The sequence below is a fragment of the Empidonax traillii genome, unplaced genomic scaffold, assembly GCF_003031625.1.
Source record: "Empidonax traillii isolate 1590-97213 ecotype Southwest subspecies unplaced genomic scaffold, ASM303162v1 scaffold27:size3997909, whole genome shotgun sequence".
Classification (NCBI taxonomy): Eukaryota; Metazoa; Chordata; class Aves; order Passeriformes; family Tyrannidae; genus Empidonax; species Empidonax traillii.
The window spans coordinates 2,134,955-2,159,240 of NW_020955220.1; the positions used below are offsets into that span (position 1 = coordinate 2,134,955).

Genomic DNA, 24,286 nt, shown 5'->3' on the forward strand with positions numbered 1-24,286 from the left:
GGGACTGTGATAAATTCATATTGGTATGGACAGAGTATGTTTCTGAAAAATGATTCTAAAATTGGCTTCATACAGTGCCTTGTTACTCTTTCTCTGTGAGTTCAAATAAAACTCACTCAATTTACAGTAGGAAAATTACATTTTCCTGCATACCAGTGCTATAAATTCCACCTGAAGTCTGATAGGACTGTGATTTTCCCTGGGCACATCAGCAGAGATGGATTCTCTAGGCCAAATTCTTCACTCAGGAAAGACCTGTATGAGTTTTTGTCTTAAGGGCATTATGAAAGATTGCTCTTAAAGGTGGGTTCTGATATTTGTACTGATAAATGAGATATTAGAATTAAGTTTCTTGGCCTCAAAGCTGTGTTGATGTTACCAAACTAACAACACTAAGAAGTAGAAGTTAATTTGTTCTGCAAATTCCAATTGACATAAATCTGATGAAGCATTTTTCTATTAAAAATGTTGACTCATCAAAACAAATGTTTGGAAAAGTGCAGACTTTCTTTCCCCCAATTAGATTTTATTTAAAGTTTAGAAAGTACTTGACATAGTATCAATAATGTTTATATAAATTGTTTAGCTAAAAATGCTGTAGATATTTACTAAATAATACCAAAAGTGTTGCAAAGGTCAAATTATAAAAATCATTTTATGATGCTTTAAGACATATTTATTTATTTATTTATTTATTTGTTTATTTATGCCACAAAGAAAATTATCTAATTCTTCTGGGACAGAATACTGTTTCTCCTGCAGATATACAAATTAAAATTTTGCTTTTTGCATATACATATGCTCTACAGATGTTTATAAATAAGTAATTAAGACCATACTATTCCCTTCTTTTAATTAAATAGGCAACTGCTTCAAAGGAAAATATAAAAGGATACTGAGATATCTGGGTTTTTTGCTTAGAGTTTATTGCATTAATTGATAATAACTTATATTTTTATTCTTTGTCATTATGCATTTTTTCATGCAGTGATTAGATAAGTTTTGTTCTTTTTTTGGTGTCAATAGCTTTTCAGGTTTGTATAGTCTACTGTCCTAATCTTGGTCATGGTATTGTTGCATGGGCCTATAAAGCAGACAGGTTCAAAGAACTAGAGGTAGTATCTTGCCAGTCCTCAGGAAATCTAAATGTAGAGAAACATCTAGATTTTTTTCCCAAGTAATTTCACTCTATTCAGCCAGATTGTTTGCTATGATACATTTGCATCACCTCATCACAGGACTTTCAGGCAAGCTGGTTCTGCCGCATGTCAACTTTCCTGTTGTTGTCCTTACCTTCCCTAACTGTCTGCTATGAGGCAATCTGGCAGAAAGCCTGATAAAGCAATCATTTAACAGTCTTGAGTGGCTCTCAGGCCATGTTAGCAAAGCTTGTTCTGGCACTTTGAGTCTGACCCTTTCACGAGATATTGGCTAAATGTAATCGCCGAAAACCATATTTACCCTCTTTCTCTGTGTTGATGTAAAGCTACGCTCAAGTCTTTTCCATGGAAGAAATTAATCAATTACTTATATCTTTACTTTGCTTCTGCATAGTAAAGGGTTTTTTTTACCACCTCCTTAATAGCCGTGTTGTACTGAATGGGAAAAGATCTCCTTCCACGTTGAGCTGCTTCAACATTCGACTGTATTGCAAGAGTTAAAAGAAGTTTTAAGATTCAGCATTATTTATTTATCTTCATTGTGCACATCTCTGAAAAACCCATGCCATTGAAATAATAATAACCAGGGGAGGCAGCAGACACAATCAGCAAAATTAGTATTAGTACATGTTCTTATACTATCCTCAGCAAAGAAACTTCCAAGGTCAGGAGATAGATACAAGCGCAAATGTTAGATACATTCACTTAGGACACAGTCTCGGGGGGAAATACGGTGAAAAAAGAACTTGAAAAGCCCAGAGTAATGGCAAATTACAAAACAAAATACCTCAGCTGAGTCATTTTCCTTTCTTATATTAACATGGCTGAGATAGTGTCTGGTTTTAGGTAGTGTCTCTTCTACTGTAATGGGGGTAGGGTTCCTCCCTAGTCTCAGGAGCCTGTTTTTCAGAGGTGTAGTACCCAGTGCTTCAGTGCCCAGAAGCTCGGTTTGAATTCTATTCATGAAAATCAACTGTAGAGTGTTTCACATGGCTTAGAGGAGTTATTACAGGATATTATTTCGAAAGTGTGTATTATGGCAAAATATGTATTCTGTTCACGAGTAGTGCACCTGTTGGTTGTGATCAATGGAATTTTAGTGAGAAATTCTTTAGATTGGTCCGTAATTTACTAATAGCTTTAACAGTCAATTAGGACTTTCACTAGGGATGGCAAGGAGTGAGCACTCAAAATACAGAACTAGAGTTTCTGGTGTGCCTTAGGAGGCTCTCTACAGAGAAAAGTGTTAACACTGCAGAAGAACAAAAATCCATCCTACTGAAAACAGAGATGAGAAAAGAAGATAATATGTGCAAGTTGTGAGGGTCCAAGAGTGTTTGAGTTATTCAGTCACTGAATTCTGTAAACTGCCCTAAAGTGTTAACTCATGAGTGAAATTAGCAAGCTCTAGCTCATAAAACATTATTGAAATGTGGGTTTTTTAAGTCCGATAGATTCCTTACCTAGGAAGGCCACTTCAAAGGGAGGGATAAAAATCAAAGAGATAAATCTTTTTCTGAAATCTGTATTCTGCAATAAAATTCTTTAAATGTTTCATAGAAAATGTAAATAATTCACTGTGAGGGAGGAGATATAGTTGTTAGGGACTTGTTTGTACTTAACCAGCCCCTTGTCTTTTGTAGTTTGTGTCACTTCACTGAGAATCAGAGTATCTGTTCCCCCAAAGAAACAGTCAGGTTAAAATGGCTTTTTACTCTGATTTTCTGTACCTATTCACATGAAAACTTGTGCAAAGCAAAAAAAAAAGAAGAAAAAACTATATTCTTTATGCACTCATTCTAGTTGTGTTCTTAGAGATTTCTTGTCCATTTTAAGATTCAACCTTTTACATATGAAGGTAGGAAGTACTTTCATTGTTACTTCCTACTTAAGTATCAGCAGAACATTAAGGCATGTTTCTCTCAGTCCACATGCAGCTCCCTAGCCTGTTTTCATAAGTAACTTTTTTTTTTCAATCTTACCTACAACACAAAAAAATTCAGAACATTCAAGACATTTCAAGTCAATTAGAGTAATACCATTGGGAAAAAAGAGAACTTTTTTATTCTATACTTCCTCTGTAAATTACTTTAATTTTTTTAAGCATCTTTCTTTTTCCTTGACATAGATTCTTACTACACAGTGTGACTTTAAGTGTTTTCTCAGCAACTATGGAATAGTGTTGTTTTAGGTATAATATTTCTTGAAATGTCCTTATCATTTTACCTGATGTAATTGCACATTGTTTTCCCTTCACTTGTAGAAGTGTGCAATGTCCAATAGTAAGAACTTTGAAAGAAATATGTACTTTTAAAATACTTAGAAAAGAAAAAAATAGATTTTGGGGAATTGTGTCTTTGAAAGGAGGCTTTTTCAACATTTAAATTTAAACTGAAATCAGCTGAATGCATTCACTCTCTGTGTCAGTTTTTAAGAATACTATCAATCATTTTGTGTTAGACATGTTTGGCTGAGAAATGAGATTCAAATTTCTGGTGCCAAAAATGAAATACCTACATTGCTGTTCGAGTCTTAAAATGACAAATGTATGTATTTGCACAGAGACTGTTTTTAAAAGTTTCCTTTCATATATAAAATATATTGCAATAACAAATACTGGCTCAAAGTTAACAAGGAACATTTATTCTTCATTTATTTCTCTGTACACCAAACATTGTTTTGTTTGGATCTCATTTGTTACTTACTTAAACTTAGGGATGGCCTTGAGATTATGGTTTCAACCATTTCTTTCTTAATTTACAAGTCATTCTTGCTACATTAACACAATGTAAATATTGAACTGTGCGAGGTAAACTGACTAAACTCACAATCTCAAGTACAAGGAATGATGGATTAATTGTCCAGATTTAGATTTCAGTCCTGCAGTTTCTTGGCAGTTCACGAATAGCTTGCTGCATTTATGCAGAGCATCATTGTCTTCAAGAATATGCAGGATCAAGAATTCAGCTCCAATTCTGCAGGGAGTGCCTAATCATATGAATAGTTCTAATTATGTTGAAATAGGAATAGTTGCATTAGTAACCTTTCATGGGATTAGGTTTTGCAAGATATGGATAGTGATGCAATTAGCAATATTTAAATGATCTTCCAGTTATTTCTGGTTTACAGTGTTGGCAGTTCATTATTTTCTTTAATAACCAAATTTATGTAATAACAGAATGCCTATAAATCAAGTGATGTAACTATATTTTGGACCTTTCAAAGTTAGATGAGGTAGATTCATTTTCTGCCAGAGCTGAGTTGCCATTTTGTATATCAAAGTTGGTTTCCATACTATAATTTGGTAGTATAAAACAAACAGTGCTTTAACCTTTTGGTTGCAAATTCTAGGTTTCTCATTCTAGCATGATCAGTCTCAAAATGGGGGGGGGGGAAGAATATGTTGCTCTACATTTAATATTAAACATTATTATCTAATTACTTTAGTGGGAATTCAGAACACTGCTGCAGAGTTGGGGGCACCAAGGTAATAACAGTTAAATCTCAGGGAATAGTAGAAGTTTTAAAATGGTCAGTTGAGGATAAGTTTTACTACTATGTATTTCTTGCGTCTGTGCTCACACATGAAAATCCAGTTCAACAGAACAGTTCAACCCTGAAATCTTGGTGATTTAGATGCTGGAAATGAACCCAAGTTGTTTTTCTTACCATAGCTTACTCTAACACTACATTAGAGGATTTTAATGTACAGCTCTGTCTTATTTTCTACATCATCTTTGACTACTTGTTCCAAAAAGCATGCAAAATAATTGAAGGAAAAATTAGCTAAGATGTAATGAGAATAGCAGTGAAATAAAGCCTCTGACTGGCCATTCCCAAAAGCAAGTTGCTCCTGAGCAAAGCAGTTCTAAGACAGACAGCCTTGGCTGCCACCCATGGAGTATCCCCTAAGATAGATTCTTTATTCTTAATATGGTAATATGTACTTTAAAAGACTAGGGTTAAATTTTATACTAATGATTTCTAGATAAAATTATATAAGCTTCTTTACAAAACCTGTGTTAATATTGTCCAGTTAAAAATATTTATTAGAGTTTGCTGTAATTAATCTAAATTGTTCTCATGGGAAAATTCTCTATAAAGCTTCTGCCCTAACAACCTCTCTTTTAATTAAGTGGAATATACCATAGTGATATTTCACATTTTTATAGCACATTTCATCATACAGCACTTTCTTTAATGCTTGTATAAAAATGTCTGTTGAAAGCTGCTGTTTCTAACACTGTCAGCTAGGCTGAGAGGAGTTTGGAATGGAAGAATTTAATACTTCAACAGAACTGTCACTTGTTCAGCATCTTTTATGATTTTCACATTTCTTTTTTGTTTGCCATTCTGGCAACATAGATGAGTACTCATGCAGCCTGATGGACTCTGGACAATTAGTTGCTATCACTGCCACTCTTGAGACCTTCCTGCTACCATCTTAGAATCATAGAATTGTGGAATCAGACGGGTTGGAAAAGACCTCTGAGATCATCAAGTCCAACCCTTGATCCACTACCACCACAGTTACTAGACTATGGCACTAAATGCCACATCCAGTCTCTTCTTAAATACCTCCAGGGACGGAGAATCCACCACCTCCCTGGGCAGCCTGTTCCAATGCCTGATCTTTCCATGATCTGAGTGTGCAGTAATGATATGGAAATAAAAAGAAGGTATCTAGGTATGTTTAGGGTTTGGAAAGATGAGTGCTACCACTGCACTTTTCAGTTAGATAAAGCTAAACAATATATTTGATGATACCTGTTGGACCTGTTGCAGTGGGCCCAGAGGAGAGCTAGGAAGATAATTTGAGAGATGGAATACCTTTCCTATGAAGAAAGGCTGAAGGAGTTCAGGTTGTTCAGCTGCAGGGGAGAAGGCTCTAAGGAGACCTTAGTGCATCCTTAGTACCTAAAAAGGGTTTATAACAAAACTGTGGACAGGCTTTTTAAGTAGGGCCCATAGCAATAGAACGAGGGGTAATGGTTTTAAATTAAAAGAGGGTCTATTAGATTAGGTATAAGGAGGAAGTTTTTCACAGTGTGGGTGGTGAAACACTGGCAACAAGCTACCCAGAGGGATGTGGATGCCCTATTCCTAGAAACATTCCGAGGTCAGGTTGGATGGGGCTCTGAGTAGCCTGGTCTAATTGAATATGTCCCTGCTCATTGCAGTGGGGGGTTGGACAAGATGACCTTTAGAGGTCCCTTCCAACCCAAATCATTCTATACTCCTATGATTTTGTAGAGGTAGGTGCTTTACCTTGCCACTGCTCAGCCATTATTATTAACTGCAAGTTCTAATGAGTATGCAAAGCCATGAGCCTGCCAGCTTGCTTACCATAAGGATAATCTGAGAATCGAAATTAGCTTTCTAACAATGGCTTCTGACTGTTGCCAGTGAGGGAATTTGTGCTGATGAATCTTTCAGTACCATAGTTGTCAATATGTCATGGTCTTCACGTTTCAGCATGTGGCAAATAATCAAATGCTCCTAAAGTAGACTTCTGGGACAATTTGAGAATAAGAAATTGAAAGGTTGCAAGCACTTTTATTTGATAAGAAGGAAGTCGGTGATGAAAAAACTATTTGCCCATTCTTTTAAATTCCTTGCCAGTGCAAGACAATGCAATCTTTTATTTGTTTAATTGGACCAAAACCTGGAATATCATATTGTGGAAATCTTTAAAATAACTGTTACCATTTTACAAATTAAAATCTCATGACAGCTGACATTTATATTAGATACTATTAAGTGGAACCTACCACCTCTGTATTTCACTGCCTATACTTTCTTATCAAGTAAATCACTGCTATCAGCAGTAAATAAGAAAGGATTTTGCCACTGCTTCTTCACTTAAGATGGTTGTAATTGGCACAACATGCATCACTCCCTGGAACCAGTGCAAAAATGATAATTTATTTTCGCAGGGCCTTATAAATCTGTGGGGGAAATCCTCTAGTCAAAGACAGGTTAAATAACTTTGTCATCTACCTGCTGAGTGCTGGATGAAACCTGTATTACTTGGATTTGCTAAAAGTGATGAGATTTGAATCGTACTTTTACCAGCTCAGACTTTTTTAGTTTTCATGTAGGTATATATTGTTTTAATTAAATAAATCAGATAAGTTATAGAGCCAAGTGAGTCTTAGCGGCTCATCCAAAGCTATAATTGTAGCTCATCTTGGCGTATATGCACTGAATTTAATCTTTTTTGTAGATACTGAGTATCTTTATGAGGTTAACTAACCCAGGTAACTGAAGCACCAGTAGCAGTGGACTGTGGCAGCCTGGGCTCACTGTACTTCTAACTTACGGGAAATCCTACATTTACTATTGCTTATCTCCTTTGATGGCTTTATAGAAGTTTGCAGGAGTAAAACACAATACAGAATTTGCAACTTTGAGTAAAACAGGATATGTGTCAGAAGTCTTGCTCTTTAGTTAGTGGCTACCATTTCAGTGCACTTAGCATTACAAAAGAAACATAACCCCATAGTTTAATTAGGATATGCTGCAAAGGAAATCCAAAAAAACCAAACTTACTTGATGTTCCTGTCTGAAAAGCATGTATGAAAATGAAAGGGACTGATAAAATGGTGTGGAATATGTCTTGCCCTGCCAGCATTGTGAAGCTTGTGGAAATAAGAAGCTGTTATACAAACAGAAGCTCCACTTTTTCTGCAGTGAGTGGAAAATGAATATGATACAAAGCTTTCTTGTCCCAACCCCAAAAGACTTATCTTATTTTGCTGTGTTTAATAGATGTTGGCATCTGTATTTTTTTGATATTATGTTGAAATTGGAGCCAGGCATAGCTTTTATTAAAACTGAAGCTTGGCCACAGTTCTATATTCATTCTTGACTTCCTTGGCATATGGTGCTGTCTGTGACCTTCTGCACCAAACCTTTCGTTACCGCCAGCAAATTTTGCAATACAGGAATTGGCGTTGGTGTACTGGCACCTCCCCTTCTTGGCAGAGCTGGCCTTCAGAGCAATTCAGATCACGCCCTTTTCTTCCGTTCCATTCAGTAAATATCAACAGATATAATTTGCTGTGTCAGCAATTCAGATTTTTAACTAACATTTTTCAATTTGTTTTTCCTCATTTTCATCTGTCCTTTATCTTGGACTGGTTCCTTTGCTTTGTCCTCACTTCCAGCTTTCCCCCACTGTGCTTTCCATGCACATTTCTTTCCCACTGAGACTGTATACAAATATTAGAGCTCTAACTCACACTTTTGTCAGCAGGATGTGCCGCACTCTGTGGGCGCGCTCAGTTCAAATAAAAAGCCCATTGGCAATACAATAAATCAAGTGATTAAAAAGAAGCAAAATGCCAAGACTCTGGCTTGTAGCAAACAGAATTTTCTAACAGAAGTCACTGATGTATCCTGAGACATGAGCACTGTAATACTGAACTGATGTGTGGGCAGCCTGGAGAAACCTGTGGATTTTTCTGTTTCTGGTTGTATGAAAACTTTTGATATCAAACAAAGCCGGTAAATGAGGACCAGAGAACATTTAGCAGAAAACTATGCTTATGGTAAACTGAGCAGCAGAATGTGCTAACGTAGTAACCAGGTTTATGCACTCAGAGCTGTAGACTTGTGCTGCTCAGGTTATAGGTTATGCAGCAGGAAATGCAGCAAAGGTTGCTGGAGATAGGACACTGTTTCTCCAGTACTTTGTGCTGGTCATGGTGGCCAGTGACCAGCCAACTTTCTGTGGTGTTTAGAGAAATCTACTGCAGGGGCCAGCTTCTGTGCTTACAGATTTGATTTTGATCATTCACCCAGAAGACGGTAGTGTCCATTACAAGTGTCCACAATCTACATAAAATAACAGTGTACCTAAAAATGTAACTAAAATACAGGTAGAAATGCATTTTATGTTATGACTTTTTACAAGCATTTTTGTTCCATGTGTATCAAATGGCAATATTTCCTGCACATTCTTCTCCTTTCCAACTTTTAAAACAAAAAAGACCAAAATTAGATGGGAAATTAAAATACTTTTAAATTCTTGAGAACTGAATTGTAAAGGAGACAGGAAATATTTAGTATGTGTACTTGTGTGTGAGACAAATTGGTTTGTAAAGATGTTGAAGACATGTGCATTGGAACATTTTGTTAGAGCTTCAGTGCACCTTGCTGGTTTTTTTTTATTTTAACTAATCATTGTTAAAATAATTTCTATTTTCTTTTTCAACATCTTGGGGCTCTGCCTGAATTAAAATATGCAGGGATATACTTTCTATATAGGAAAAGACTCTGAAGTGATATTCCAATTCAGAGTTATTTGTGTAACTGGATTCCTCTTCTGTATATCCTCAGTATTCTAGTCCAGAGCTAATCTGAAATACAGGACTAGATTGCATAAAGGGTCTGGCCTTCAGTCAACAAAACCCTTTTCTGCTGAGAAGTGAAAGATAACGAAAAAGATGCAATTACTGTAATGATGGGTTAGACCTTTAGATTCATGCTGCAATCAGTGATTCCTGTGGTGTTCTGCTGCAATCACGTTTTAGTGCTGACTGGAAAGACAAGACAGGTAAAAACTGTGAAACACTCCATCAGCTCATGATCTAAATGTCTGTAGGAGAGTCAAACCTCTCATTTTGCAGATGGTGGTGCTGGCTCCAAACTTGAGGGCAACAGAGTGGATTGTCTTGGAAGGAGCATCTTGGAATATTTTTCAAGTATAAAAAAAAAAATAAAGAAAATCCACATAAATTGCTCCCTCTCCTCTCAACATACAGTAGTAAACTTTTTGTTCTTATGAGGCTGTTTTGTCTGCCATACACACAAGCACAAATATGAGCATCAGACCTTACATATATTTAGTAATCAAATTTTAGTAATCCCAATTTAGTCCTTAATAATCACATAATCAAAGAAAAAATTTCTATTGTGTAGAGATCGGCTTGCCAGAGCTGTTAAATTTGAAGTGCTGTCAAATCAATGCCAAAATCATTCCCAATACTTACAGAATTTCTTACTTCTTACTTTATTCACGAAGTCAAGCTAGAAAATGCATGTACAGCATTAATATTTTTATTTTTATTCTGAATTTGAAAGATTGTTGGATTATGGACTTAAAATAAGTATTTCCAGCTGATGCTGATGGAACTCTACAATCATTTTATAGCCATTTGGGATAAAGGGTGTTGGCCCTAATCCTGAACCTCTTATTGATGCAATTAATCCTCATATCTGTAAAGTGTGTCACAGAAGTTAACTGGAACTTTTGCATGAGTAATAGTTGCAGAACCAACCTCAGTCATTTAAATCATGGTTATCCCTGGAAAACAACTGAAGATTGATCCTGGTAATAATTTTTTGTGTGGAGATCACAGAGATTAAAAGCAGATGGTTTACACTTAAGAAGTACTGAAGTTGTATCTTCCATAGTCTGCAGATGTCATAATCCATAGAAATTTTACTAGATTTAATTTGAAAATGAATTTTCAGCATTATCTGTCAGTTTTATCAACCCAATTATGTACATTCTCGATGCTGGTCAGGAGGATATCTTCATATAATGGTAAACCAAAGGATGTTTAATTAGTTTTGCATCTTTATTTCTACTTAGAAGGATTTGTAAAGAGAAATCAATCACTGTTGATGTGGCAGATCTCAATCAAAGAATCACTTTTTACATACTGCAGTAAAAAAAGTTTTCATTTACTTTTGATCATTAATTGACAAAATCTGTACAGAACACTTCATTTCTGGGTTTGATGATCCTCAAGGCTGGCAATGGAAGGGATAATGAGAGAGCCTTAGAGACTCACGCTAAAGGCAGAGATAAATTGAGAGTGATGGTTTTACACTACATCCATGTGCCAGGCAAGTTATTTAGCTTGACTTACAGCTATTGATACTATAGTTCACACTTCTACTTCATAGCCTCATGACACAATGTGTCACTTACTGCATGACCAAAACCATTTGACAAGATAAAACATCCTCAGTTTTGTGAGTAGTATATATTGCTGTTGTACTTGTGACAGTATGCTTAATTTTTCTGTTTGGGTAATGATACCATTAATTTATGGCTAAATTTGTACTTCATTTCTTTTCCTTAATTTCGTAATTTATTTCGTAATGCAACACAAAAATTGCAACTTTTTGGAAAGAGAGATTCTCTCCATCTTCTGGTTAAAAACCTGTAACGTAAATGACCAAAACCAAGGCTGCAGCTATTATGGCTTGCAATCTGGATAGACATAGTGTTTGTTATGGGCAATGGAGGATATTGAGGAGAAAGTTTAAGGAAGATAAAATGGTGAGCAGTGAAATGGAAAAAAAAAAAAGTACTTGTCAGAAAAATAGATGTTTTGGAAAGTTACTAATGGTACAAATGTGGAAGGGTGACCTTTCATCTGACAACCCTGTAGGATGGATTGATATTAATGATGAGAGGCCTTTAAATGAAAACAGAAGGGAAATAAGGAAGAAAAACTGGCTTTAAAAATACTCTTTCCTCATCAAGCTAGAAAATAACCAAGGTGCAAGATGAGGACTAAGATGAGATTGCAATAGTGAAGTTAACAAGTGACCCAGGCTCAGTTAATTGTTTTGATGTTGAAGGCTGAGGTGAAAAGGTTGTATTATAGGAACTGTTGTGCAGGATGTTCGTGGTAGTGTGTTCATCAGTCATATTTGTGAGTCTTTAGTATTTTCATTACCATTAGAATTGTGTGCAGTGATAGCAAAGTAGCAGTGGTAGTGATTTTCTTCTCCTGCCTAAGACTATATCAGAAAAAAGAAAATAAAGTTTTCCTTTTTTCCTTATTATTCCAAAGAAGATTATCATCTTTCTCTAGATGCAGGGCCTCTATTTTTGTTATTCTTTTCCTAAAATGCCCTTTTTCAATTTTCTGTTATGAATTTAAAGAAATAGCAGTAATCTCATCATATATAGAAAATATTTTACAGAAGTTGTTTTAAGGTAGCTTTGGGATCTAGAAATAAAAAGGGAAGAAAACATACGCTGTCTAGAAAATCAATCTCTAGAGAGACTGTAGGATCGAAGAAAGTAACCTTCAATCCCTGTCAAATTTATGAAATTAGCAGACTTTTCATCAGGGACAAAAATGCATACACCTTCCAAATTTACAGTGCTGTTTATTTTTCAGTTTTGTTTAGGCATTTGGGTTTGTGATTATGGCAGCTGTTTTTTGTAACAGTCTGCTTAGAATATGCAACATTCTCATTATTGGGGCATTTCTTAGGGAAAGACAGGAGAGATAAAATTAATGTTAAAGAAGATGGTAAAATGCATTCAACTTTTAAAAGTTAAAAAGAGCTATTAAGATAAATATTTAATGTTAATGAAAAATCTAGAGAGTAAAGATGACTTGTGGAATAGGCAGAAGGAGCAGGAAAATGAAAAATCATAGGGACAGTTGAACTTTAGGGGAAAGTTTAACTTCTATTAGTCTTATTATTAGCCAAATCTTAAGCACTGGGATTTAGTTAGGCTCTCTAGACAGTAAGTTTCATTCTGGAGCAGAGTAGGCATTTCATCTATTGACATTAAAGGGGTCTTATAAATATTAACTACCTATATAACTACCTATATTAATAGCTGTATCTTTTCTTTAATTGGAAGACTGATTTTTTTTTTTTTTTTTTTTTTTTTTTTTTTTTTTTTTTTTTTTTTTTTTTTTTATTCTGTGTACTTGTATAGTAAAGCATCCTGCCTTGAGAAGGAGGCTGGGTTGGAGCATCTCAAAAGATCCCTTCCAACCTCATCCATTCTGTGAACTGTTCTGTAATACCTATTCTCTGTAGATATTCTAGTAATCTAGACTCACACCAGTGAAAGAAATGTGATCTCTACAACTGACAACACAGTGGGTAGTGGGTAGTTTGTGGTCTTGTGGTCACATCTTTTATATTAGAATTTTAACATGAAGATCTAAGAAGCTAGAATTGTATACAGTTAGTTGACGTTACAATATTCATAAGAATTCATGGTGAGTTTTTTTTTGTTTTCCCTGCAGCTGGGCCTCTGGAACTTCCTCTTTTTGAGCTGATCCCATCACAAAGACAAGTGGTTTTTCATGGAGACCGCCTGCCATTTCAGTGTACTGCAACATACGTTGACAATACCACCCAAGTACATTGGTACCATGCTGGTCGCCTGGTCGAAACAGATGAAGAGAGTGGCATATTTGTGGAGGACAGCATCATTCATGACTGCTGCTTAATTACACGGTAACATATACCCCTTGTAATAGTCAGACTTGTAGGCAAGGTGAGTAGAGTCAGCACTTGCAATAAGCCTCATAAAATCGTGCATCACGAGTTGTTCTGTTTGAAGCAATTCAATTGCACACTTGAATCTGAGCATACAGAGGTAGAGATTTTTCATGGCTATGATTGACTGTGGTTCCAGATTGTACATTTTTTGTCTAAGTATTCAGATTTGATCAGATATGGGTTTGAAACAGACAAAACCAGTTTCTTACATAGTAAACTGTGAGAAGAAACTGAACTTAGAATAGCTTTAGTAGCATATGAGAGTGACTCGGCCAAACTGCTGCTTCCTGACACAGTCTAGAAGTTTGAGTTGTGATCTACCTGTGAAGAACGATCTATTTAAAAGGCTAGGATTAGTTTTTGTAGGTTCCAATATACTAGATCCTATAGTCTTTAGTTGGCTAATCTCATATTTGTTTCTTACTGAATATTTCTCATTTTTCTGTGGCTTTTACCGTCTGTGTGCCTTGGTGTGCTTGAGAGACACAGATCTACAGACACGTTTGCTGATGTGAAAAGTGCAAGAGGAATGAAGTAGAATAGACTTCTATAAAAGAAGTAAAAACTAATATTTGGCAATGACTGCGTTGTTCCAGTGTTGCTTCAGTTTTCCCTTTTAAATCTTATTTAATAAATTATTATAAATTTCAGTGTTTATTTTTGGTTTTCATCATAGAGTATTGGCTTGTCACTAAAAGCTGCTAAGTTGTTGCACGAATCCTTTTGTCCTCTGCCAATTTCCATCAGTGATCAAAAAAGAGAGTCTGATTCTGTGTCTATGTTCTGCCTTTCTCTTTGTAGAAGATGGAGTGAAAATAGCTATGCTAATTAGCTCTGGATAATCATTAACGTCTTTTCACTCAACCAGTTTCTATTAATATAATTGACCTGAAATGCTTCTTGAACTATCAAATAAAAGTTATGAAGGGAGTCAAATTAATTCCTCTCCACTGGGGTCTTTTGGCTTTATTAATTCTATCTACTCACTGATTATTTGACCCCTTTTGGAGTCCTATAGATCTAGAGGCACAGATCTGACCTATTCTCACAGCTACTGACTTTCTTCTAATATCAATGTGTATGGCTCTAACCGTAATGAAAAGGACTATTAGACCAATTAATATAGTAATGGCAAGTGCATGAGCTATTATATAATTGCCAAGTCACTTGAATTAAAACATGTTCTTCCTATTTCCATTATTTCAAAATTAAAAGACATGCTGTTAATCACTTCATTATATTTTTCAACTGAATTATATTTTGCAGTATATAAGCAATTTGTAGAGCATAGTAATAAAGTGAAATAAATTGTCCAGGATTGTTTTCAAAATAGTTATTCCTTTTTAAAAAGCTAATTTGGAAGTAGCTTGACTGAATTTTACCTTACATTACTTTTTTTTTTTGCCAGACTATAAAATAAAAGTCATTGTCCACCATAGAAATATTTTAATAAGAATGCTTGATCTCCTACCTACCTTGCCATTTACTGTGCCATTTAGTAGGTGACCTTGATACTTCTGGTGCAGTATGCACTTGGGATGTGAAATATGCACATTCAGAAAGAATGTTTTCTAAATATGTCGTCACATCTTATAGACTGGAAAAATACTTCTACTTGTCCAAGTCAAATATTTTTTGAATCAAAATCAAAATCTTCAAACAACTATTTAAAAGCGTGCAACATTTTAATTTCTCATTTATTTGCATTGTATGTTTCACTTCAAAAGATAAAAGGGCATCAACGCTGCATTTACTGTAGAGCATGGTGCTTATGCAGTCAAAATGCTAATATCCAAGCAGTTGTGCCTCTGCCTTGATAAAGGCACTGATCAAAATTAACTTATTAAAGGCATGAGAGACACATACTTTTGAAACTTCTCTTAAAAACATACTATTTTGAAGTAAATGATTGTTTTTTAATATAAAGACATGTATTGTCTCTTCATGTTAAAATGAGAAAACATTGGCCAAGTTGTAACTGTAAAAACTCTCTGCGTCGTTTCTTAATTTTAATTCCATCTTTATGACCTAATTTATATAATTATTATTATAATAAATTAAAATATTGTGTAATAGCATGCTTATTACATGTTACAATAGTATGTGTTAGTATGCTTGTTACATGCTATTACACACTAATTTGTGACAGTTCCTAAGGCTAAATCATAGTTGTCCAAGGCACTGTGAAAAATCAGAAAGACTGTGCCTCCTTTATGTTATCAAATGTTAAGTATAGGATTTGGACTAAAAATAAAGGTAATTTAAAATCAATTCTTACAGTGTCATATTTTGCCTTTGTTTACCTAGTCTTTACAGCAAATGTCCACTGTCTGTGGCTTTCTGTAATTGCACTAAAGGACAGGCTTTGGCCTCTGCTACTTAGCAATTTAAAGATTTCTTAAGCTGGTTTTGAACAAAGAGGTGTAGTCATGTTCCAAAAGCTGCTTATTCAAACATTTTTAGGTGGTTATTTTATTGGGGAGTTCCAGATATTTCTGGACATGGATTTACAACACAAATATCATACTAAACCCTTCTGTTTTATTAACTGGCACAGGAGAAGGATAAAATATCCAAATGTGTATTTTTTGTCTCCTATGATAAAGCAGAATAAGCTAAAATAAATGTTTTTGTTACAATAATTAAACTAAAGTTTTGAACTGTATTCCATTCTGTGACATTTTTCTTGGCAAAAAGTATTCCCTTATAGGAGATCTTGAGAAGGTGTTTTTAATTCTGCTGCTAGCTTGAATTTACCATTTCTTGCCAATGATAATAATATTTGATTTTGCTGGTGTTTAATTTTCTGTCATTATGCCTGTGTATAAATGTCATAGTCATACATGAAAATATACATGTGATGTGGAACTAATTTCCTATAATTTGTGAATGGATCTAGCTGAAGTTGTTACTGGTGCTTCCATGAAGGCAACATAATTTCTTTAGCCTCGAGTACTAGACTATCAGTTTGATCACAATAAGCAGCAATTCCAACTTAGCATATTCTGTGATTCTGTGACATCACTGGAGCCACAAAGAAGGAATGTTATGTAGGATACCCTGCAGCACAGCATCTGTCCCAACTTCCCCACCATTCCCTCTCAGTGTTTGGAGAAGCTAGCAGGACAGTTATAAAATATTAAACTAAAACAGGAAAATATTTTAGTTTCATGAACCAAACAACTCCGCAGTGGTTGAGAGACTTTAATTTTCAGGAACTTTCTTGTTTACCACATACACTGTAATGACAATTTTGAAGTCTTTTTAGTTCTGTTCTGTAAATACTTGTGCAGAGTGTTTAATGGTGCTTATGCCCCTGACAGCTGTAATAGCTGCTCCGGGACCATTACACTTCACAAGTGCTCCTTCTGAAACATTAAACTATGCAGAAAGTTAAGAATCCATAAAAAGGAGTGCTGCAACTGGAGAAACTAACATGCTCTCAACTAAACTTAGAATAGCAGGTGCTAGTATGAAAAGTTGTTTTCAGATGTTATTTTTGTTATGTATATAGGTTTGCCACTGGAAATACAGACTATTAGGAGTGAATCGTGATCCCCCCAAAATTGTGTTTTTCTATTAGTCTGTCCTATTTCAGTCTGTAAAAATCCCCAAAAAGTGCAAAAGAAAGGAAGAATTTCAAATTATCATCCACTTGTAATAGAGGAGAAATTAGAAAAAAAAAAAAAGTAAAAAAGGAATTAAATGTTGAGGGTTAAAAATTTTAATCATAATTGGCATTATCTAAAGGGGAGATTGAGTCCAATTAATAATTTTTAACTGTTTGAAATTATCACTGTAGCTATTAGTAAAGAATTTGGAATTTGTTTGAGACATTTTCACTAAAAGAATGAGGCTTGTTTAATATATGATTAGAGAAAGGAAATTGATTCCAGCAGTAAACAGGTGGTATTGGGTCAAGTTTTAGATCCAGGCATACATTCCTTATAAGAAAGAACAAAAGGCTTCAAGAACTTATGGGAGAAAGGCAGAAATTCTAGGCGTATTTTTTGTGGAAAGGATCCAAATTATTCCTGAACTTTCTTAATAGCTTGTGACAGGGATACATCTGGAAAAGACATGAGGCAAACAGTAGTGCTTTGGACTGGCATTAGTTTAAGAACAGTCTGAAAATCACTAATAAGTATGTTGGTAGGTTGGATACCTAACTGGAAGTTCACATATGTGTTGGTAGGGTGGATACACAATTATCAGTTCAGGTATGTACCAGGTCATGGCAGAATACTGGAGATTCACTTTGCACAAGATTAACAAAAATTAATGTTAAAACAGATCCAAATCAAATAATTGATTTAGAAATGCAGATATTTTATAATTACTTTGTATTCTGCTGTCTTGAGTACTTGGAGCTGAGCAGCTTAGGGTCATGCTGAGAAGCCCAGGGAAATAAGCAGAAACCGGTTAGTGCTGGTATTTTTTTTGCTTCACCTAATTGGCTCTGCTTGACCCTTAGCTGTCGAGCAGTTAGGAGAGAAATGAAGCAAAATAATGATTTAAGTTGTAAATCAATATTTCTGTATTGTTTTGACACCACTTTAAACGCTGTAGTCAATGGTCTACAGCTTACTTCAGGCACAGGAGGCAGATAAAGACTAGTGACAAATGTATCTTCACCAGCAGCGTTCTCATATATCAGATAGGAAGATAATATTTTAAATTATTGCAGAATATTATGAAATTCTCAGGCTGGCAGCTTCATTACGTGAGATTAAGAGTACCTTCATGTGAATTAATTTGAAAGAATAATTAAATTTAGGCCTTTTTTCTAAAAATATTTCAATTACCTGAATAAAACTCAATGACAGTTTTACTACTAATCAGTTTGGGGAATAATTTAAAATATAACCTGTGGGAAAAATGTCCTAATATGATGAAAAGCAAAAGCAGCAACCACGATACCCTCTGTCATTAAAGTAATAGACCACTATTTAAGAGTTGTACTGTGTCATAAAAACTGTAGGCTAGCTGCTTATTGAAGCATGATTGAAAAATAGATATTTTCACAGGCAATCAGTATTTTGACTGATAGAATTAAAATACCCTAGAAAAGTGGTAAGTCAGAACTGTAAAAACATTTTGATGGAGTCCTTGGAGTACTTTAAAAGAATATCCTCTCTTTGGTGTTGAGACCAGATAAAGAAAATGCCTTGCACTAAATTTTAACCTCTCACTTCCATCTCTGGAAGCTGCATATATCCTGCAGCTATGTATGGGTCCATCCAGCCACACCACTGAAATCTTCAGTAGTAAGAACAAAAATTGACATTTTGACAAAATTTGACATCTCCCTACAACGGAGAATCATAGGGTTTTGCTTTCACTTTTTAGGATCAGAATGATTTTAATGTGGCCTTTCAAACAGCTGCAGCTATACAGTTGAGATGTTGCACTGCAGCAGCAGTTTGGAGTGAGTATCTCAACATGGGTTTTTTTTTAAGTACATTTCCTGTCAACATCAATATTAGGTGTATTTTCTCTCAGTCCAGGTAGTAATTTGTAAACCTGTGCATCAACTGTTATTATCAGAGCATTTATATGTCTAGAATCTGATGCACTCCTTCTACCAGGTAAATCACCCTAAATACTGGTGAAGCAAACCCTTTCTTCAAAGCAAAACATGTTAGAAATATTAAAACAATAACAATTACTTTTATTTTTACATATTTCTATCTGTTCAACATGGAGAAAGTATCGTAGACTATATTCCTTAGGAAGCTTTTGTTACTTCATTAACGTGCTGGAATTCCATGAAAATTGTTCTCAGCCCTTCCCCTTTTTTCTCCCTGCAGGATAAAAAAGCTCCTTTATTTAATTGTTTATGGCATTGTGATTGAATGGCTCCTGGCCACCACAAAATATAGTTTGCACTGTTGGAGATACACTATAAAGAATACAGATTGTTCCTGAAGTTCTTATGTAGGAAACTGCTATGTCTTACATTCTTTTTAGATCTTTCCAAATTACTTGCAGGTCAGAAAATAACCCTAATGCACCAACCAGCCCAGAAAGTATTCGTTAGATAATAAATTTCTCCATTTGTAGTGTCCCCACTGAGTAGGGAGAGTGGGAAATTCTGTCAGAGTAGTATGCATTTGACAAATAATTTGAAATTGTAAAATTAGTGTAGTAGGTTTTTGGTTTGTTTTCTTTTGTGTGTTGTTTGGGAGTTTTGCGAGGATTGTTTTGGGTTTTTTTGCTGCTCCCAGTGGCATGTAATCAAATAATCAAGAATTGTCATAAGCAGGTTAACACTTCTGAATCATCTGGGAAATATTTTACTTTAAAAGCTTTTTATGCAATTTTGGCTATTGGTCTGATTGTCATAGTGTTATTTTTGTCTAAGAATCTCAGATAGTGTACAGTTATGCTAATTAAATGAAGCTTCCTCTGGACGTAACATTGCAGCATACAGATTACTTAAGGGCAGATGAAAGGCATACAGCAGGTGTAGCACCATTTCCCCAGAAGACTGCAGTTGTACACGTCCTGCAGCCAAGCAGTTTGTCAGTAGAACAAAATTAACAACAATAAACACGTCTGAGCATTCCTAAACTTTTCACCAACTGACAGAGAAGCTCAGTGATAGACAACTGATACAGGAAGCGCTTAAATAAGCCCTGACCCAGGTGTACTCTCTTCAGATAGCTTTATATCACTGTGCTACTACAGGTCTGCCAGCTGTCTGAAGATTTCTCCAACCAGAGAAAGATTTGACTGCTCTAGAGCTGTTGATACCTTTTTTTTTTCTCTCCCCACTTTATATTCTCAGCTTGCTAGACTGGCACGTATTGAGTCTAGGACTGTGGGAGTATGAAGATAAATGCAAAGATCTTTATGTAGACCCTTCAAAGCAGCACAGTAGCTGATAGTCTCTATCTGGCAAGCTCAGTGAGTGAGAAGATCATACAACAAAGCAAACCTGTTGTGGTATGTTATAGACCTATCTAGTTTTCTGATGTAGTTTCTGAATGTGATTTGGTAGTCACTTTATTAGTAGCAGTATTTTTTTCTCCATTTTATGAAACAAATTAATGACCTATATGTAGGTCACAGGTTCTTTGATGTCCATCTATAGAAAACACATCACTATTGACTGCTGGGCAGCAAATGGATATGAGCCTGTGACAGTATTTTTGAATATTTGCATTTCCCTGTCAATATATTGTTACTAAAAGTAGGTCCATTCTAACTCATCATGGTTCTAGCATGTGAACAAATTAGATGATAGATAAGTTACAGGGAAAGTATCTTATAGCACATCGTGTTTCTTGGGTACCTTCAGATGGTATTAAATGGTAAGTTATGCCTTGTTTTTATATTCAATCAGAAGAAACAAAATCATGTGCATTGAATTGCCAATGTGTATGAGAAGTTGATTTCACTGGAAAATATTTACAGGCATCTAGCATAAAACGAGTACCAACTTTCATCTTCCTTTTCACTTGCTGTTGCCTGGACACAAGTTTACTTTAAAGGCCATCAGCCTTCCAAAGCTGTTTCTTTCATGGGTAAATAACTAATTTTGTCAGAGAGATCAGACTAGCAACTTGAATTCAGACAAGTGCCTTGATTTACAGGTTCTCCCTTCATTTTCCATGTTTTAACCTTGTATCCCCTGTGAAAGGCTGTATTCCAAGCAGCAGTGTACTCTGGAGACCAACACTCGTTTTTTAAATTGTGTGTTAGTATTAATAATTTAAGGTGGTAAGGGTTTGATGAATGTTATGCAGACCTTCTGCCTGAACTACAGAAGTACATTAGCTATTAATCTTTTTGAAGAAGACTATGAGAAAACCTAAATTTTATCTCCATTTAAGTAATTAATTTTCATTTTCATGCAAGTGTTCTCAAGTCTTAGAGAAACTTAAGTTAGACTTTGAAATGTTTCTTTTGGAAAGCTAATCAAAATATGGTGTTTAAGTCTTCTCTTTAGTCGTTACCCTGTTTCCTGGCATGCAAATGACTGCTGGGGCATGCAGTAAATGTCGCTTCAGGACATGGTTGAGAACTTTGCATAATGAGACCTACTTCTGATTGTCTAATTAGTTATGCATAGCTGTAGCAATGCAAAACTATGCCTCAAATAGAAATCTATTGTCATAGGTTACTTGATTACATGAGTATGGCCTCTGCTTGTATTATGGTTCATCTCTTTGTAATGACAAATGCCATGGGCTTCTATTGAATATTATAACAATTTTTTCATGAAAGTGCATCAGCTGTATATTTTAATTAATTTTTCCATATGTCAGTCATCACATTTAAAAAAGGAATCCTACCATGCATGAAATTTCCCACTACAAAAAAGAACCATGTATATTCTCTTTCTTCCTTTCAATATTTTTACTAAGAAGGTCACTGTAACTTCAGAGGAGAACTTGAGAAAAGCCTGTTAGTCATCCTTTTCTCATCGGGCAGCAATCTTCATATTCAGTTTGCCTTTACACCATCTCAAGAATGTCTGACTTCATTTTATCATCATAGAGTATCATAGAATTTTTAAGGTTTGAAAAAACCTCTAAGATCATTGAGTCTGAGCATTAACCTTGTACCACAGTGTTCATCACTAAACCAAATCCCCAAATGCCCGATGCACATGCCATTTGAACATTTCCTGGAATGGTGGTTCCACCACTTTCCTGGGCAGCCAGTTCCAATGCCTGACTGCCCTTTGTGAAGAAATTTTGCCTAATATATAATCTAAACCTCCCCTCTGGTGCAACTTGAGGCCAATTCCTCTCATCCTGAAGGTCAAAAATTTCCACAAAAAGTAGCAACTATCGCACCAGGGAAGACTGGGATGTGATTGCTGGTGTAGAGGGCGTGGGAACTCTTGTCCACTCATACTCCATCCTTAGGAAAGCTGCATAGTAGAAGCAAGATTGTTTAATTTGTGGCTTAATATCTATTATCTTCTGTGACTAGAATAAACAAGAAAAGATTACAGCGAAGAGCTGTCCTCTCTTAATTCTGTTTTTATCTTACCAGGCTCCTAAACCAGAAAGTCCTGCCATGTTCTCATCTCACAGGAGAGTTCTTGCCTTTTACCAAGACTTGTTGTCATTGCCAAGAGAGATCAAAAATGCCTTTCTACTAAGAGTGAGAATCTCTAGGCATGCTCATGTAACGGTGCCAAGACTTAAAATATATAATTGACCTACTAGAACACCGCATGAAGAGTTTTAAAATTCTATACCTAAGAAAAGCCCACCCTTTCCTGCTGGTCTGACAGGACTGTGAAGTCAAAGTCTTCAAGGATTGTGAGTGGAGAAAAAGTTAGATCAAGTTGCCTGCTCTTTTTAAGTATTAAAACACTTTTTTTTTTTCTAAATTCAGTTCCCCAAATTCTCCAGAGATATAAGATCAATTTATCATTTGTCATATCCAGATGGTAAGTAAATGAAGAGTTTCACCACTGGGCTTGCTACCCAAAATATTCCAAGAGGAATATAAATGAATGCATCATTTACAGTGGCCAGATGGTAATTCAGAAGACAGTTTCATGATCTATTCATTATACAGCTTCTTCTATATTGCATAAACCCATTCTGACTTCTTTTTTATAACCATCTAAAGAAAGGGCAATAGAAGATTAAAAGTTGAATGTGAGGAGTTAGCCATCATTTTGGATAATTTGAACCAGTGTTCAAGTATTGTATTTCTAACAGAAGCAACATTGATGTATCACTAAATATTTGTCTGGGAAACTAGGAAACTTCATCTAATGACAGGAGATCTGTTAAGTAGTAGATAAGTTCATATCAGAGCACATTTCAGCAATTTAAATAAATAGAAAATGTACCCTTTATATATCTTCGTATTGATTATTTGTAACATTTATAATATTATCAAGTATTGCATTTACCTAATATCACCATGGTTCCCAGCTGTATCAAATTTGTATTGTTAATAGTGATTATTGATATTTTTTAGAAAATATATCAAAATATCAACCCATGTATCATAAATTCACTTGGGAAGTCTCTAGGTTTTAATACTACAAGTGAATATTTGTATTGTTTCAGTGAAAAAATTTTATGTATAATTGTTTTTGCAAGGTTTAGGAATTTATCTTTCTTAACAGTCTTTAAAGATGATGTGAGGTTGTGACGTGAAATATAAGATTTAATTAAAACATTGTTATAAACTGCCTAATTTCACTTAAGTATTTCAACCTGAATGTGAAAAGATTCTAAGAATTAACTAAGAGTTTGCTGTTACTGGGCTATTCACCTGAGGCTTCTTAAGAGAACAGCTGCTTCTTTTGACATCAAAATATTGAGCTACTCTGTCAGAGAATAGCTAGTAATGCTTTTTCTGTATTTTTAGCAATGAAAGCATGTTAGAATTCATTGTAGAACTGAAATAGGGGATTTCAAAGTACTTGGAGCTCAAAGCCCTCATATAGGAACAGTGTGAGATTTTTAAAGTTACTGTTTAACAATAAATTTCATTGAACATCTGAGAACTATGCAAAAATTCTGAAGCAATTTAACTTAAATCAAAGACTATTTACCATGGTTTACTTGTTTTCTGGGGACCCAGATAATGATCCTGTAGTAAGGTATTTGAGAAAGTAACCTTTCCTTATATGTATTTTTCAAAGAGAAAATTGCATATGCAGCTGTCTAATCACTTCCTACCTTGATTGTTGTCTACTTTCGTGTGTATCATGTGTATCTATACACTTGGAGATTAGATTCAATCCTTTCTTGTAGCCACGTTAATAAAAGTGCATGTAAAATATACAGAGGTCTACAGAGAAAAATTATAACAATTTTAGATAAGTTTAAAAGAGCAAAAAGTTAGAAAAAAAATTATTATTG

At 35.1% G+C, this 24,286-nt stretch overlaps 1 protein-coding gene across 1 annotated transcript in view; it reads left to right on the forward strand.

The window, feature by feature from the left end:
* The window catches only part of ADGRA1 (adhesion G protein-coupled receptor A1), a 274,315-nt gene that overhangs the window by 119,012 nt on the left and 131,017 nt on the right, over positions 1-24,286 (forward strand). Inside the window, exon 7 of the mRNA XM_027908838.1 lies at positions 13,181-13,394. Coding sequence (XP_027764639.1) covers positions 13,181-13,394 — 214 coding nt within the window. The remainder of the gene's footprint in view (positions 1-13,180; positions 13,395-24,286) is intronic.